The sequence below is a fragment of the Diabrotica undecimpunctata genome, chromosome 6 (genome assembly GCF_040954645.1).
Source record: "Diabrotica undecimpunctata isolate CICGRU chromosome 6, icDiaUnde3, whole genome shotgun sequence".
NCBI lineage: Eukaryota > Metazoa > Arthropoda > Insecta > Coleoptera > Chrysomelidae > Diabrotica > Diabrotica undecimpunctata.
In genome coordinates this window covers 114,461,027-114,476,807 of record NC_092808.1, presented here as the reverse complement: position 1 = coordinate 114,476,807, position 15,781 = coordinate 114,461,027, and the positions used below count along the sequence as shown (strand labels likewise).

Genomic DNA, 15,781 nt, shown 5'->3' with positions numbered 1-15,781 from the left:
AATTATTTTGTTCTATATCCTCTTTAACTTTTAGAATAAATACGTTACTAGAATTATAGTGTTCTATATCCATTACGCATAATGTGCTTAATACCGGACTGTACGTGTATGTACATCATGGCATGTTGGTAAATGATCTATTGTTTTTTGTAAAAAGTGAATAGTAAGAAAATGTATTTAAACTAAATAGTAGTGGGTATTCCTGAAACAATTTAAGTAAGTACGTTTAATATTATTGTGTTGATTTAATCATCCTTATTAAACGAATTTGCAATATTACCTAACCTCAAAATTTTCATAGACACGGATATTTTATTGAATAAAATGTAATTAAACCTATTCAAATCAATAAAAAATCTTGATAATTATTATAAAAAGAAATATGTTACACATTATTATGTATTTGTAACTATTAAATTACTAATACGGGTTGTATGTGTTTTGATATGAATAGAGTAGTACAGGGGTGGATTAGCATGAATGTTTCAGAAAGTAATGTGGTCATATTTCAAATTCGTTCCTTTTAATTTTGTAATTTTGATTCGAATTGCATGTGTTTCTTACTACATTGATATTTAAATCAATTTCTTTTTGCAGTTTATAATGAGTGCAAAACTTTCACCGTCGCCAACAAGGCCTTCTTCATGTCCTAGTGACGTTTGGAAGTAAGCTTACATTAAATTTTTTGAGAAATAATACCACTAAATAATATCTTATTTTAGCTCTTTGTGGCATATTATCGAAGAGGATGTCGAAAACGACAAAGAAAACATTAGTAAAGAAACATCTCAAGATAAGCACGGACCTAAAGCGACACCAAATGAAGGAAAAGTTGTTGTTTTACAAATGGTTACTTTAAACACTATGGATACACAAAATTTACAATTTAGCACACTGCAAGAAGTAGACGCATTGGCACAAAACTATGAAGAAAAAGAAAATAATCTTCAATTACAAAAGTTACCTGAGAGTCAAATTGAGATGACAGAGGAAGAAGAGTATCTTAACGAAGAAGTTAATAAACCTGCGGTGATTAGTAGAAAACGAAAAAGAAGACCATCAAATTGGAAACAAAATATAAGAAAACATAAACGACAATCTGGACAAGAATATGTTGATACAATGAAGCGGACCAGGGAAAAGAAATCTGTGAAAATAGAGACATGTCGATCTGAAAATTGTGTACTACAGTGTACTGCTAAAATTACTCCTGACGAAAGAGATACAATTCATAGACAGTTTTGGTCTCTTAATGATGACAAAAAGAATCAGTTCTACTCAAAACATGTGAACCTTTTTTTATCAGTAAGAAAAAGAACAAACAATGAAACCAGCAAAAAAACATTTTCATATCAATATTTTTTTTATGTATGAGGAGTTAAAATAAGAGTTTGCCAACATTACATTTTTTAATACATTAAATATTAGTAAACAGAGGATTTACTACTTTTTTAAAAGTGTAAAAGATGATGTTAGATGCATTGTTCGTTCCCCTATTCGTGGCAGGCATCAGAAGAAAACTATCTCCGAGGGAAAAAAACAAAAAGTACGAGAACATATTAACTCTTTTCAAAGAGTCGACTCTCACTATTGTCGACAGAGTTCTACCAAACAATATTTGGAAAGAAATTTAAATTTACAAAAAATGTATGATCTATACAAAACTCAAGAATCAGAACCAGTCAAATATCATATGTATCGGACAATATTCAATACTGAATTTAATTTGACATTCTTTTGTCCCAAGAAAGATATATGTGATAAGTGTGCAGCATATAATTCTCTTACTAATCCGACTGAAGCAGATATTTTAAAATTTGAAACTCACAAGAAAAATAAAGATTTGGTACATCAGGAAAAAAACCGAGACAAATTTATATCCTCCGAGGGCAAATGTGTTGGTGTTTTATGTTTTGATCTGCAAAAAGTTTTTTCGCTACCAAAATCTAACGTAAGCAATTTTTATTATAAAACAAAATTTTCTTGTTATAATTTAACTGCTCATTTCGACAAAACTAAGATCGTGTATAATGCCTTATGGCATGAAATGATTTCTGGTAGAAGCGGACTTCATATTTCTTGTGCTTTGATTAAAATACTTAAAAAAGTAGTACTAGATAATCCTGCACTTGAAAAATTAATTTTATGGTCAGACAGCTGTGTACCTCAAAATAAAAATTCAATAATGACATTTGCTTTGCAACATTTTTTGCAATCCAATTCTTCAGGTCAGATAAAAATATTAGAACAGAAATTTGGTGAACCGGGTCACAGCTGTGTACAAGAAGTCGATGCAGCTCATAGTTGTATAGAAAGATTTGTAAAAAATGTAGATATTTGGAGTAAGTTTGTTAAAAATTTTAACGAAGATTCCAAACTCGTGGAAAATGAAATTTAAATTTTTTCAAATGATCACTGCAGATTATAAAAATTACCAAGCAGAATCAGAAAAATTATCCTATCGAAACGTACCTTACACTAAAGTGAAACATCTGATATACGAAAAAGAATTTCCTTTAATCATAAAATATGGTGAACTATATGAAGGGCCACTTAAGGAAATTAAACTGGAAAACGTTAAAAAAACGCGATGTCAAATACATAATAATTTACCAGAAGTGCTGCAACTCGTTAATTTAACACCAAAATTACCTGAATTAAAGAAAAAGCATCTCAAAGAGATGATACTGTTCATGCCGGAAGTTGATAAAGAGTTTTACAATGTTGTTTTGAAGCACAATTCAAGTATCATGTGCAACAAAGAAAAACAAAAGAAATAGACAAATAAGGAAAGTAGCGAGAAATAGAAGATTATTGTTTTTTTAGTACACCTAATAATTGTATTTTTGTTTAAGTTACGGTCATATATTTAATAAATTTTGGTTTTTATTTGATAATTTGTCGTTACCACCAATAAAACATTTTAAGAATTAGTTAGTTCTATATCCACTATACATGTTCTATATCCCAAATATTTCAGTTAAATGTTTCTTTTGTTCTATATCCAAATAAATTTTTCCGTATTACATGTTAATGTTGTTTTAATTGGCAATAATAAAGCACTATAACAAAAAGTAATTTAATATGCAAACAGTGATCATGATCTGTAAAACAATTTTTCAATAATATCAAAAGTATTTTACATTAAATTTAAAAACGCTCTCCTGTAAAATTGAGTTTTAGGAGATGGAACAGTATAATTCTCAGGCGACGTTATGTCATATGTCACATTTACTATTTTACCATTTTTAAGCCCTGAGTCCAGTGATAATCGATTTAATTTTTCTTTTTTGATAATTCTAAACTATTAATTTTTAAATATCTTTTGATTGCATATGTCATAGATAAAGAATATATATGCATATGTTTCATTTGTAATGTTAATTTTAACATTGAAAAACACCAATAAATATAAACCATCTGTCATCTCGTCGGCTCAATCCATCCTCTCATCAATCTCTTGTTTTTGTTTCATGGTATCGAACTGATCGGATTTTAAAGGCCAAGCATTTTAATTTTAAACTGAAAAATACAAATACATTGGTTAACATTCAACATCCGATGAAAGGCATTATACATTAATCAATAATTGAAGTAGTATTAATGATATATATTTCAGGTTTGGAGCCTTTTATGCATCTATGGTTTGTTTTTTAACCATGAGGAATAATTCAAATTTACCGCGCCGTAATGCTCGTTTGTAATTGGTCCAACCACAGGCAATTTTACTCCACTAAATTATGACATTTTGACACTAATTACATTTATGAAATTTTAAAATTCAAAGTTTATATCGACGATTTTTTTATATTTTCTGCGTTATTCCTTTAATTTTTAGATTTTTCGTTTGCATTTATATAAAAAACAGTTCTTTTCAAAACTATTTAGCTAATTTAGGTATTAGTGTTATTAAGGTAACAATATGTATTCAATACCAAATACAAGTGGTAATTATCCTTCTCCACCTAAAAAAACGCCGAGTAGATCTGGGTCATTTATCATCAAATGAAAAACAATGCATTTTAAACATGTACAAACAAATAAAAATTGATAATCGTGGAATGAAAATAATAGCCATGGTAGCAAAAATAAAACAGGCAACAGGTTAGTTTTGCAGAATAGTTATTGTTAAAATCAAGACTTACTAAAATAATGTGCTAATTTTAGGTGTTGCGAGTTCAACTATTTACAGAACAGTTAAGGAATATAAGCAGACTGGAACAGTAACATATCCTAAAAATATTGGCGGTCGAACTTCTATCCTTGCAACATACGATGAAGGAGTTAAAACATCTGTACGACAGATAAACTGGTTATATTCCTATAAAGTAGCATATAATATTTGATGTTTAAGTTAAGGCGCTGATGAAATATTGTAAAATTCCATTTTATTTTAGATATAATTTTATCACGAATGTATCGCTTTCGTATACGTTCTGGGCGATTTTCTTCTACAATGTGATAAATAAACTCTAAAAATTCTTCAACTTCTTCATAACAATCCAACATTTTTTTATTGTAATTAGAAAAACAAAAATATATATATTTGAAGTGAATTGGAAAAAAATATTATTCAAACATAAAGAATCGACCTGTGAGGTTGTCTGATACTGATTACAGGATTACCGCAAGGCCGAGATTATCAACCAAAAAAGAAGATGTATTAGGTGACTTTTCTAGTAACTTTCTTAGGTGTGAATCTGTCTTTTTAGTTTACTCCTCCTGGTTAAAAAACAGAGTATAGTCCTAGAATGGGTTGTTCTCTGGTATAGTCCTAGAATAACAGGTTGGGTTGTTCTCTGCTGGTATAGTATCAAAGAATATAGACGCTTATAAGCGTCTATATTCTTTGATAGTATCATCACAGATACTGTGGTCATAGTATAAAAAGAAAAAGTTTGTGGTTAAACTGTGCTCACTGTGCTGTGGTGTCATAGTTTTGTTTGTTAAGTTAGTGGAACCCTAGAATAACAGAGACAGTGTTGGGTTGTTCTCTGGTGGAACTACCCTAAGTATAAGCAAGTATAAGTGTGGTAAACTGGCTCTTTCGAGGCTAGACTCGGAACATATTGTTAATATTTTAGTTTTCTCGAAATTTAATAATTATGGAAGTTAAAATTGATGTTAAGAAGGAGTTTGATGAATATGACCTAAGATACGCCAATCAGCTATCCACAGAATTAGATCTCACAGAATTGAAGGATGAATCAGACAAATATTCATTTGAGACAGGAAATAAAAGTAAGTCCAAATAAATGTTTTATAATCTTCACAATTCGAATTCATCTAATACAGCAAGTTAAATAAAATCTTAAATCTTAAAATCAGCACTTTCTTAGACATGTATCTAATATTGACCAATGTAGTTCCTTATATATCTACTTCATGGTTTACATTCACATCTAAAACTAAAATGGTGCTATTATCCTGTTACAATGGGTGACACTTTCGAGCATCGCTGGAAGGGGAATCTACTAGAACATAGAACTGGAGTACCAAAATGAGGAATTTGTGGATCCCCCACTTCTGGTGACAAAAGTGAAAATATCAATAAGCAAACTAAAAAACCAAAAATCTCCAGGTGGAGATGGCATCCCAGCAGAGTTATTTAAACTCTGTGTAAAGCAGATCACCAAGGTGATGCTAAAAATAGCTTCTAAAATTTGGTCTATGGAGCATAGGGGTAATATGTCTGCTACAAAAAAGGGGAACCAAATACAATGCAATACTTACTGTGGAATAACTCTCCTAAATACACCATACAAGATATTGTCAAACATCTTGTATGAGAAATTGAAGCGTTTCTCTGAAAATATCAGGCAGTGAACCATGTTTAATATATATATATATATATATATATATATATATATATATATATATATATATATATATATATATATATATATATATATATATATATATATATATATATATATATATATATATATATATATATATATATTATATATATATAATATATATATATATATTAATATATATATATATATATATATTATATATATAATATATATATATATATATATATATATATATATATATATATATATATATATATATATATATTGTTATGATGTGTTGTTTGTTTAAATTTAACATTGTCTATAGAATTTAATTAGTTTTATAAGAACATCAATTTAAAGATAGTTTATTTCAAATTTACATTGGCTAGGTTAGATATATATGTGTGTTTCATAATAGTTATAATAAAGATAATTTAAAAAAGTACTTACAAGCTAATTCTTTGAGAACCGCGATAAAAACCCTATATATTATTAAAAATACTCATTGCTCATCATTCAAACAAACAACACATCATAACAATTTGGCACCCAACGCGGTGGCTCTCTATTTAAAAGAATTAGTTTGGGAAGATAAGTGCTCTCATATTATTAAATTAATTATCAGTAGAAAGGAAAAATTATAGATTTTATTTTTAATTATATTTGAACAAGTAAAATCTCAAAATGTCTCAAGGAAAGAAAGGTACAAGAAGCAAAAAGAATGAAGAAGATGTGGAAGTAGAAACACAACCTATACAAGAGGAGAGTTTAGTTCAAGTTCCACAAGATACTGCAGAAATGAATCCAGAAAGAGAGGAAAATGTCAATATGGCAGCTTTGATGTCATTAATGATGCAGATGAACAAGACAATGGAAGAGAATTCAAAAGAAATCAAAGAAGACATAAAAAAATTGGAAGAGAATTCAAAAGAAGTCAAAGAAGACATAAAAAAAATGGAACAGAAATTGGAAGAGAATTATAGAAAACTAGAAAAGAAAATAGAAGATAATAATAATAAAATTGTAAAACAAATGGATAAAAAACTTGAAGCTGCAGAGAAAAAAGTAGCAAATGAAATAAAAAGTATACGGAATGACTACAAGAAAAGGATAGACAATGAGAGGACAGAAGTAAAGAGGATTATTCAAGATAATAAGATAGATATAGAACAGAAAATAGAGTTACAGAAATGTAACTTAGAAGTAAAAATTAACGAAGACAGGAGAAACACAGAAGAAAAATTAGACGATATACAACAAAATATCCAAATAAATTGTAATCAAATAAGAAATGTGGAACAGAGAATAGATGATATTTCACAAATGAGAGACATAGGGAGACCTTACTTAAATTTAATAAATGAGACTGGGATTAAATTCTCTGGTAATATAAAAAATTTGCATCCTAGAGTATACATAAATAGTTTAAAACATAAATTAAGATTTGTGAATAATATTAATGATATTAAAGATTATATTAGAATGACATTAAATGACAATGCAGCAACTTGGTTTGCTAGTATTGAGAATGATTTAGATAATTTTCAAACATTTGAAAATAAATTTTTAAATTATTATTGGGGTGAATTAGAGCAAGCCAAGTTTAGAGAAATTCTATATTTTGGAAAGTATAATCAAAATTTAAAATCAAATATGGTAGATTATGCATTGAAATTGATATCATCATCATTTTGGCTTTACAACCCTGTGTGGGTCCTAGCCTCCCCAAGAATTTTTCTCCAGTCGTCCCTATCCATTGCCTTCCTCCGCCAAGCACGTATTTCCATATTTCTCATGTCTTCATCGATGTTATCTAGGAATCTTGTTCTGGGTCTTCCTCTTCTTCTTTGACCAATAGGTCTATCAAGGAGCGTTTTTCTAGCTGGGTCGGTTTGCTCCATCCGCATAACATGGCCTACCCACCTTAGACGTCCTATCTTTATGTGTTTTACGATATCTGGTAATCCGATAATCTGGTAAATCCGATATTGAAATTGATAACAGTTGCAAAATATTTAGAACCACCACTTAGAGAGGATGAAACAGTCTTAAATGTATCTAGACATTTTGATGCTGATGTTGTGCAAACCGTAACTGTACAAAATATTCAAACAATAGATAATTTTATTAATTTTATTCAAAGAATACAAAGAGGCAATATGACAAGTAATAATAACAACAGAAAAAACAATAATAACTTACAATATAATAAAAATGATAATCAACAATATAGACAATCATATAACAATAATACTAGGTATGGTAATAATTTACAAAATTTTAATAATAATAACAGTAATCAAATTAGACAGAATTGTAATAACAATAGTAATTATAATAGACAACATTTTAATAACAGTACTAATAATAATAGACAAGATTTTAATAATAGAAGAAATACAGAGCGACCTAACTATAACAGACAGGTAAATTGTGTTCGAAGGAATAGAAGCTGCGAAGACAGGGAACGAAGTAGTACAAGGCAGGAAAATGTGAGTAGAAGTCATAGTAGGGAAAGACATAGGACATCAGATCCAAGTGGTCAGATACAATCTGACAATTCTAATAATCAAAATTTTGTGCAGTAAACTTTCTGAATTACAAGTTAGGCCATTGCTATTATGAAAAACCTTCTGAATTTATTTCTTTAGATGAAGAGAAAATTATTGAATCTATTAATTTAATTTATATAAATGCTTTGGCCAAAAATAAAATGATTAAGATTATGATAGATACTGGTTCAGAAAGTACTTTAGTCTCGGAGAATTTTATTTTTAATACATTAAAATTATCAGATATAATAAAGATTCCAAAAATTAAAATTGTTGGTGCAAATAATAAGAAGTTGGGTGAAATTGATAAACTAGCCAATTTTAAAATTAATATTCTTAATAAAGAAATTAATATGCAAGGATTTATTGTCAAGGATTTATGTGTTGATATATTAATGGGAAATGATGAATTGGAAAAGAAGAAAGTAAAGATAGATTTTGAAAAAAAAATGGTAACTTTGGAAGGGCAAATAATTAAATTTATGCAGAAAGATGAGGTGGAAGAAGGAATAAGAGTTGATAGGATATTATTAAAAGAAAATAGTGATGTTTATGAAGAAGAAATGTATTTTGATGATAGGGATATGTCCCAAAAGAATGTAAAGAATAATTATTGTAGTGAATATTTAAGGAATGGAAATTTTAAGCAGATGGATGCCTACGAGGCGGAGTGCGTAAAATTGGAAGCAAGGAATAATGAGTACATAATGAAGAATAATTTTATTTGTAAAAAAGAAGATATAATGAAAGTTTTAAATTGCCCTGAAGAATATAAATCAATAGTCATTTCCATATTGCAGCAACACAAGGGACTTGTCAATAAAGAAAATAGAATGGCACAAAATTATATCCATAGTATAAAAGTTAAAGAAGAAAAAGATTTTAAAACAAAATCATACCCAATACCATATAAATACAGAGAAGAAGTAAACAAAACAATTAATAATATGTTAGAAGATGGGATCATTGAGAAGGCAGACACACGTTTTATTAACCCCATAGTAGTAGTACGAAAAAGATCAGGTGAAATCAGGTTATGTTTGGATGCAAGGAATATTAACAAGATTACTGAAAAGCAATTTGAAGCACCAATGAGTATAGATGGAATATTAGGAAGAATTACAGGAATGTCATTTTTAGTAGACAGTATACAGGATTTCAGATAGATGGAGTAGTATATCAATTCAAAGTAGTACCATTTGGACTTCAATCATCTTGCAGTGCTCTATGTAGATGTCTTCATGATATTTTGGATCAATATGAACATTTTGTAATTCACTACATTGATGATATATTAATTTTTTCTAAAACGGCTGAAGATCATGAGAAACACCTAAAAATTATAATAAATAGATTAGACAAAGTTGGACTAAAAATAAATCAAGAAAAATGTACATTTTTTCAAAAAGAAGTCATATACCTAGGTTATAAACTTAACACTAAGGGAATCGAAATGGATCCAGAACGGACACAAGTCATTCAGGAATATAAAACACCACACAATATAAGAACTTTAAGAGGATTTATTGGAATAATTAATTATTATAAAAGGATGATACCAGATCTAAGTATAAAAGAAATTCCATTACTTGAACTACTGAGAAAAGGTGTAAAATGGAGATGGGATCAGAGAAGAGAACTAGCATTCCAAGAAATTAAAAACATTTTTCTGTCAAATTTGAAAATATACTATCCTGACTACACACAGCCATTCATATTAAGAACAGATGCATCAATAGAGAGATTATCAGGGGTATTATTACAAATACATGATGGGGTCGAATACCCAATACAATTCATTTCAAGAATTACAAAGCCACATGAAAAGGGTTACTCAGTTTCAGAATTAGAACTAGCAAGTACACTGTGTCACAAAATTAAGATTTTATTTGTTGGGTAATGAATTTACAATAGAAACAGATCACCAAGCTTTAACGTCTATATTAAATAACAAATATGGAAACAGTAGAATACACCGGTGGAGTCTAATACTTAGTGAATACTGCTTTGAAATCAAATACATTTCTGGAAAATCTAATATAGTGGCAGATGCTTTATCAAGGTTAGAAAATACATCACAAAAAGGGCAGCGAACAATAAAAATTGGATTAAATCAATTAGTAGAAAGTACTGGATTATATTCTAAAGAAGAAATTATAAGAGATCAGATCAATTTGAGTGAAAAACAAAAAGTCCTTAGGAAAGATGGAGTATATTATAAAATAATAAATGGCATAGAAGTATATGTAATAACTAGAACTTTAACAAAGAAAATATTGAAAAATTTACATAACAATTATATGCATATTGGTTCAAGAAAGCTATGGATGCTATTTAGGGACAATTATTTTGCAAAGAATGACATAAGTATAGCAAAAGAAATTACTACCCAATGCCCAATATGTCAACTAAACAAAGAAAAGAATTTCAAAAACCAGAACACATATAAATCTAATGTTGTATATGAAAAACTAAATACAGTTTCCATGGATTTTATTTCAAATTTAGTTCTCAGTCCAACAGGAAAAAAGCATATACTAGTGATAGTTGATTTATATACAAAATTTATTAAACTATATCCCTGCTCTAGAACAAATGTTAAAACATTAAAATTATATATTAATCAATTTTTCGAAGAAATAGGACCATTTAGAAATTGCATAATAGATAATGCTACATATTTTAACAACCAAAAATTTCGGACATTTTGTGAGAAAAAGGGAATCAACATTCATTTTACAAGTATCAGACACCCTCAGGCAAATCCTGCAGAAAGATATATTAAAGAAGTTATAAAATATTTAAGGATACTGTGCCAAAATCAACATGAAACTTGGCAGCAACATATAGCACAAGTAGAGTATTTTTTAAATAATACACATAATTTGAATACAGAGGAAGTACCAGAATATTTAATGTTTGGCCATATAGGAAACAGAAAGTGGATTAGTGAATATAATCAGGATATGTTAGAACAAGTAATGCAGAAAGTGAATAACCGAATTAGGAGGAAAGCTGAAAAATATATCAGAAGACAAAATCGAAATATAAAAAAACCAATCACATTTCAAAAAGGAGACCAAGTGTTAATTCATTCACTTAGAAAAAGTAATGTTAAAGAAAACCGTTGTAAGAAATTACAACCAATGTTTGAAGGTCCATATACAATTGAAAATCAGAATGGACTAAATAGTTATGTGTTAATAGATGCAGAGAACAGACTAAGAGGCATATTTCATATCAACGACATTTTTCAATATCATGAAGAGATTGAATAATGATTTCTATACCTTTAACACAAATATAATAACACTAATAACTTACTGATAGATCCATTTCATAGATAGATGGTAGATTTCTTTGTTGTGAATAAATTTGACATCATACTTGTTGAATTTTGTACATATGGAAATTGTTTGGTACCCTAAAAATCATAATTTGGGGTTAGATACTATAATTGCTATAAAAATGTCTTTCTAATATAATAAAGTGGAAAAACTTACCAATTTATATTGATGAAGTTATTTTGAATGGAAATAATTCCTAGATTTTGTCTATAAATAAACAGAACACCATATCTATTATATTTTTAATTAAGGTTATATTTTATTCTCTGATATCGCATCCATTGCTCCATTTGACATGACAGTTTGACCATAGAATAGCCGAACTGTGCTCCGTTGTTCTCTGTTTTGACATAGACAGCGAACAGGGATGTATTTAACACATTTTAAATAAAAAAAAATTGATTTATTAAATTTAATAAGGTATGAGAAAATTAATATTTAAAAAAATAATAAGTAAATTATTTATTTTAAATATTATTTTGGGGTATTGATACGATTAGGGTTTATAGAAAATAATTTATAAGTTATATACTACATAATATTAGATATTTGGTTGTTTTAAATAAGTTATATACTAGAGAATTTTATAAAAATTATTTATGTGAGGGCATTTTAAGAAATTAGCATATAATAATTGTAAAAAGTTGTATTTTAGTAGTTATGATTTTGTAGATATTTTTAAGTGAGCCATGTGACTAGGCAACACACTATACCCTCCATTCCTAAGTGTCATTTTAAGAATTTTACGAATATAAGTGGGGTTATATTGTTTGAAATGTGTATTTTATTAAATTAGAGTGTTAGTTACTAATTTGAATGTTTATTCTGATCTGAAAAGCCTAAATGTCAACAAAATTATCAATGGAACATTAACGAATTCTCCAGAGTGCAGAATTTGACCTGTGTTTATGTTGGAACATTCTGGAATAATGATTATGGCGGTGGATCGAACAGATATTTTTTTCGAGAACATCTATATAGAAGTTAATAGAACGAATGGAACATGATCTCTTACCAGATGGTTCTGGAATATCCAAAAGGATATAAATACCCGTGATTTGGATTCAAGAGAGAAGTTTTTAGTCAGAAGTCAAGCAGTTTATAATGAAAGTTAGTAGATTAGTTAGTGAAGTCAATTGTTCACAGTTTTAGTAAGTCAGTCAAGCAGTTTAATAAGAAATATGAAAGTTAGTTGGAGATAGTCCAATTGTTAATATAGTGAGTTAAATGAAGATTAAAAATTATGCATATAATTTAATGCACATTTATAATTATACACAAATAATTATTGAAGATTAAAAAAAGTATATTAGAAGAATATTGGATGGACATTGGAAGGAATTAAAATTATATTATGATAGGAGATTAATATAAATCAACTTATAATAATTGGATATTGGTATATTGAAAAGAAGAATAAATATAAATGGTGTTTGCTGGTGGTGTATAAATGCTGGTGAAGAAAACTATATCTTAAATTGGTAGAAGCTGATAATTGGAAAAAGTAATTTCACAAAAACAAGGATAACCGAAGTACGAAGACATTCAGTGGTGATTAGAATCTATATAGTGGAAAACAGTTCATTTAGGCATTCAGTGAAAGAAAGGTACAAAATTTTGTTAATATAATTTAGTTAGTGTCATAACAATTTCAATTTTGAAGATAGTTTGTTTAAATTTAACATTGTCTATAGAATTTAATTAGTTTTATAAGAACATCAATTTAAAGATAGTTTATTTTAAATTTACATTGGCTAGGTTAGATATATATGTGTGTTTCATAATAGTTATAATAAAGATAATTTAAAAAAGTACTTACAAGCTAATTCTTTGAGAACCGCGATAAAAACCCTATATATTATTAAAAATACTCATTGCTCATCATTCAAAAAAAAAAAACACATCATAACAATATATATATATATATATATATATATATATATATATATATATTATATATATATATATATATATATATATATATATATATATATATATACCTATATGCTGTCACTATTTTTCCGGGTTTGACTCCGCGTTGTAAAATGCTGGTTTTCTTGAAAACCATTGTTTTGGCGACGTTTCGGCAAGGTCTCACTTGCCATTCTCAAGCCTGGTGGATCTACTTCTCGTCGTTACTCGATTAGTACTGGAGTAACGACGAGAAGTAGATCCACCAGGCTTGAGAATGGCAAGTGAGACCTTGCCGAAACGTCGCCAAAACAATGGTTTTCAAGAAAACCAGCATTTTACAACGCAGAGTCAAACCCGGAAAAATAGTGACAGCACATATAGCTCCCGCGGAAACCTCAAAACAAACAAGAACAGCAAGGCGAAATACCAACCATATATATATATATATATATATATATATACCATATATATATATATATATATATATATATATATATACATATATACATATATATATATATATATATATATATATATACATATATACATATATATATATATATACATATATATATATATATATATATATATATATATATATATATATATACAGTAGACTCCCTCTATAACGAGAACTGAAATGACAGACTAATTACCTCGTTATAAGCCGATCTCGTTATATCAGACAATCATAATACTGTGCATACATATGAATCTGTAGTTTTCTAAACCATTAACTTCCTATAGTGAAGCCATTCGGAGCAATATAAGATGCTAATAAATATTGTTTGAATGGCGTTTTTTAAAAAAAGTTATTTACTTTTATTGTCAATGAAATATATTAAAACATAAAAGAGTTGTTTACTTTTATTATCAATGATATACGTTAAAACAAAAAAGCTGTACTTATATTTTTTTCCAACTACATAATGTATAAATCGTATTTTCAAGGATAACATAAACTATTGCTTCTGCAATTTTAAGAACTCTGTTATTTTTAACTGCTTTAAATGGTCTAGTATCATTCTATCATATATTTTCTAAAGATGTGAAACAGTTGTATTTATTCATTGTAAAGAAGTTTATTGCGGGCTGCAGTTAAGTTTATTGAGGGGCTGTTTGAAAAGGTATTTATTTATGGCCACGACCGCACTAAAAACGTAAAAAACACGTTTTTGGATCTTATTTTCTCTCGTTATAACCAAATTTGCCTCGCTATAGACGGTTATAGTTCAATAGAAATTTCACGGAACATCTAATGTATCTCGTTATAAGCGAAACCTCGTAATAACCGTGTTCGTTATAGAGGGAGTATACTGTATATATATATATATATATATATATATATATATATATATATATATATAAACAACACAGTTTATTAGGGCTGCAGTCAGTAGGTTTGGCCGGGATGTTATAGAAACACTCTTTTGACTTTTGGTCGAGCTTTCGGAATTTTTTTTATTCCTTTTTCAAGACACTGTAATTAGAAGAAAGTGTAAATATTTACAACATATCTCAAATTGTCATTACAACTTACTAGTCGTTGAGATTATTTTTCTAAAGCTACGACACTCAACATTACAAACACACATATAAAATATAACATTTAAAATAATAGACAATAATATACATTTTAAAATTTAGTTGAAAAGTTAAAATTTTAAAACTTTGTTAGTGACATCTTTTCATGGTGTGTTTTGACTGATCCATAGAGAACAGAAAAAAAAAACAAAAATAGTGTATTTAAAAGTAATTAGGAGTTCTTGCTATTATATTAATGGAGGTAGTATCTTAAACCTGTCTTGATAGTATGCACCATGTTTTGTATGCAGGTGTATTACGGTGTGTATATGTAAAAGTAAATCTTTATTTTATTTTTGATGTTTAGTCAGTAAGTAACAATAAATGTTGCTCAATTTATCTATGTCTGATTTTTTATTTATACAAGACGTATTAGATTTTATGAAACACATTTCCAAGAAAACACGTTTTGAGTGGTTTTTTTCCTTAGCCAGAATACAGGAATCCTCAAAATTAAATTCATGTTTTAAAGTTAATGCATGTTCTGTGAGCGCACATGCGTTTATCTTTTTGGTTTTTATGTCGCTGCGATGTGATATTACTCTATTGTGAAAATTACGAGATGATTCTCCGATGTACACAT

General features: G+C 28.2%; 1 protein-coding gene across 4 annotated transcripts in view; it reads left to right on the top strand.

The window, feature by feature from the left end:
- Positions 1-15,781, top strand: part of LOC140443757 (uncharacterized) — a 63,749-nt gene that overhangs the window by 43,505 nt on the left and 4,463 nt on the right. Inside the window, exons 1-2 of one of the 4 annotated variants that reach the window (XM_072535178.1) lie at positions 4,729-4,786; positions 4,952-5,241. The exons of 2 other annotated variants lie outside the window; for them this stretch is intronic. In XM_072535178.1, coding sequence (XP_072391279.1) covers positions 5,106-5,241 — 136 coding nt within the window. In that variant the 5' untranslated portion in view covers positions 4,729-4,786; positions 4,952-5,105. Of the gene's footprint in view, positions 1-4,717; positions 5,242-15,781 lie in introns of those variants that run through there. One more of the 4 variants, XM_072535177.1, reaches the window with a different exon arrangement.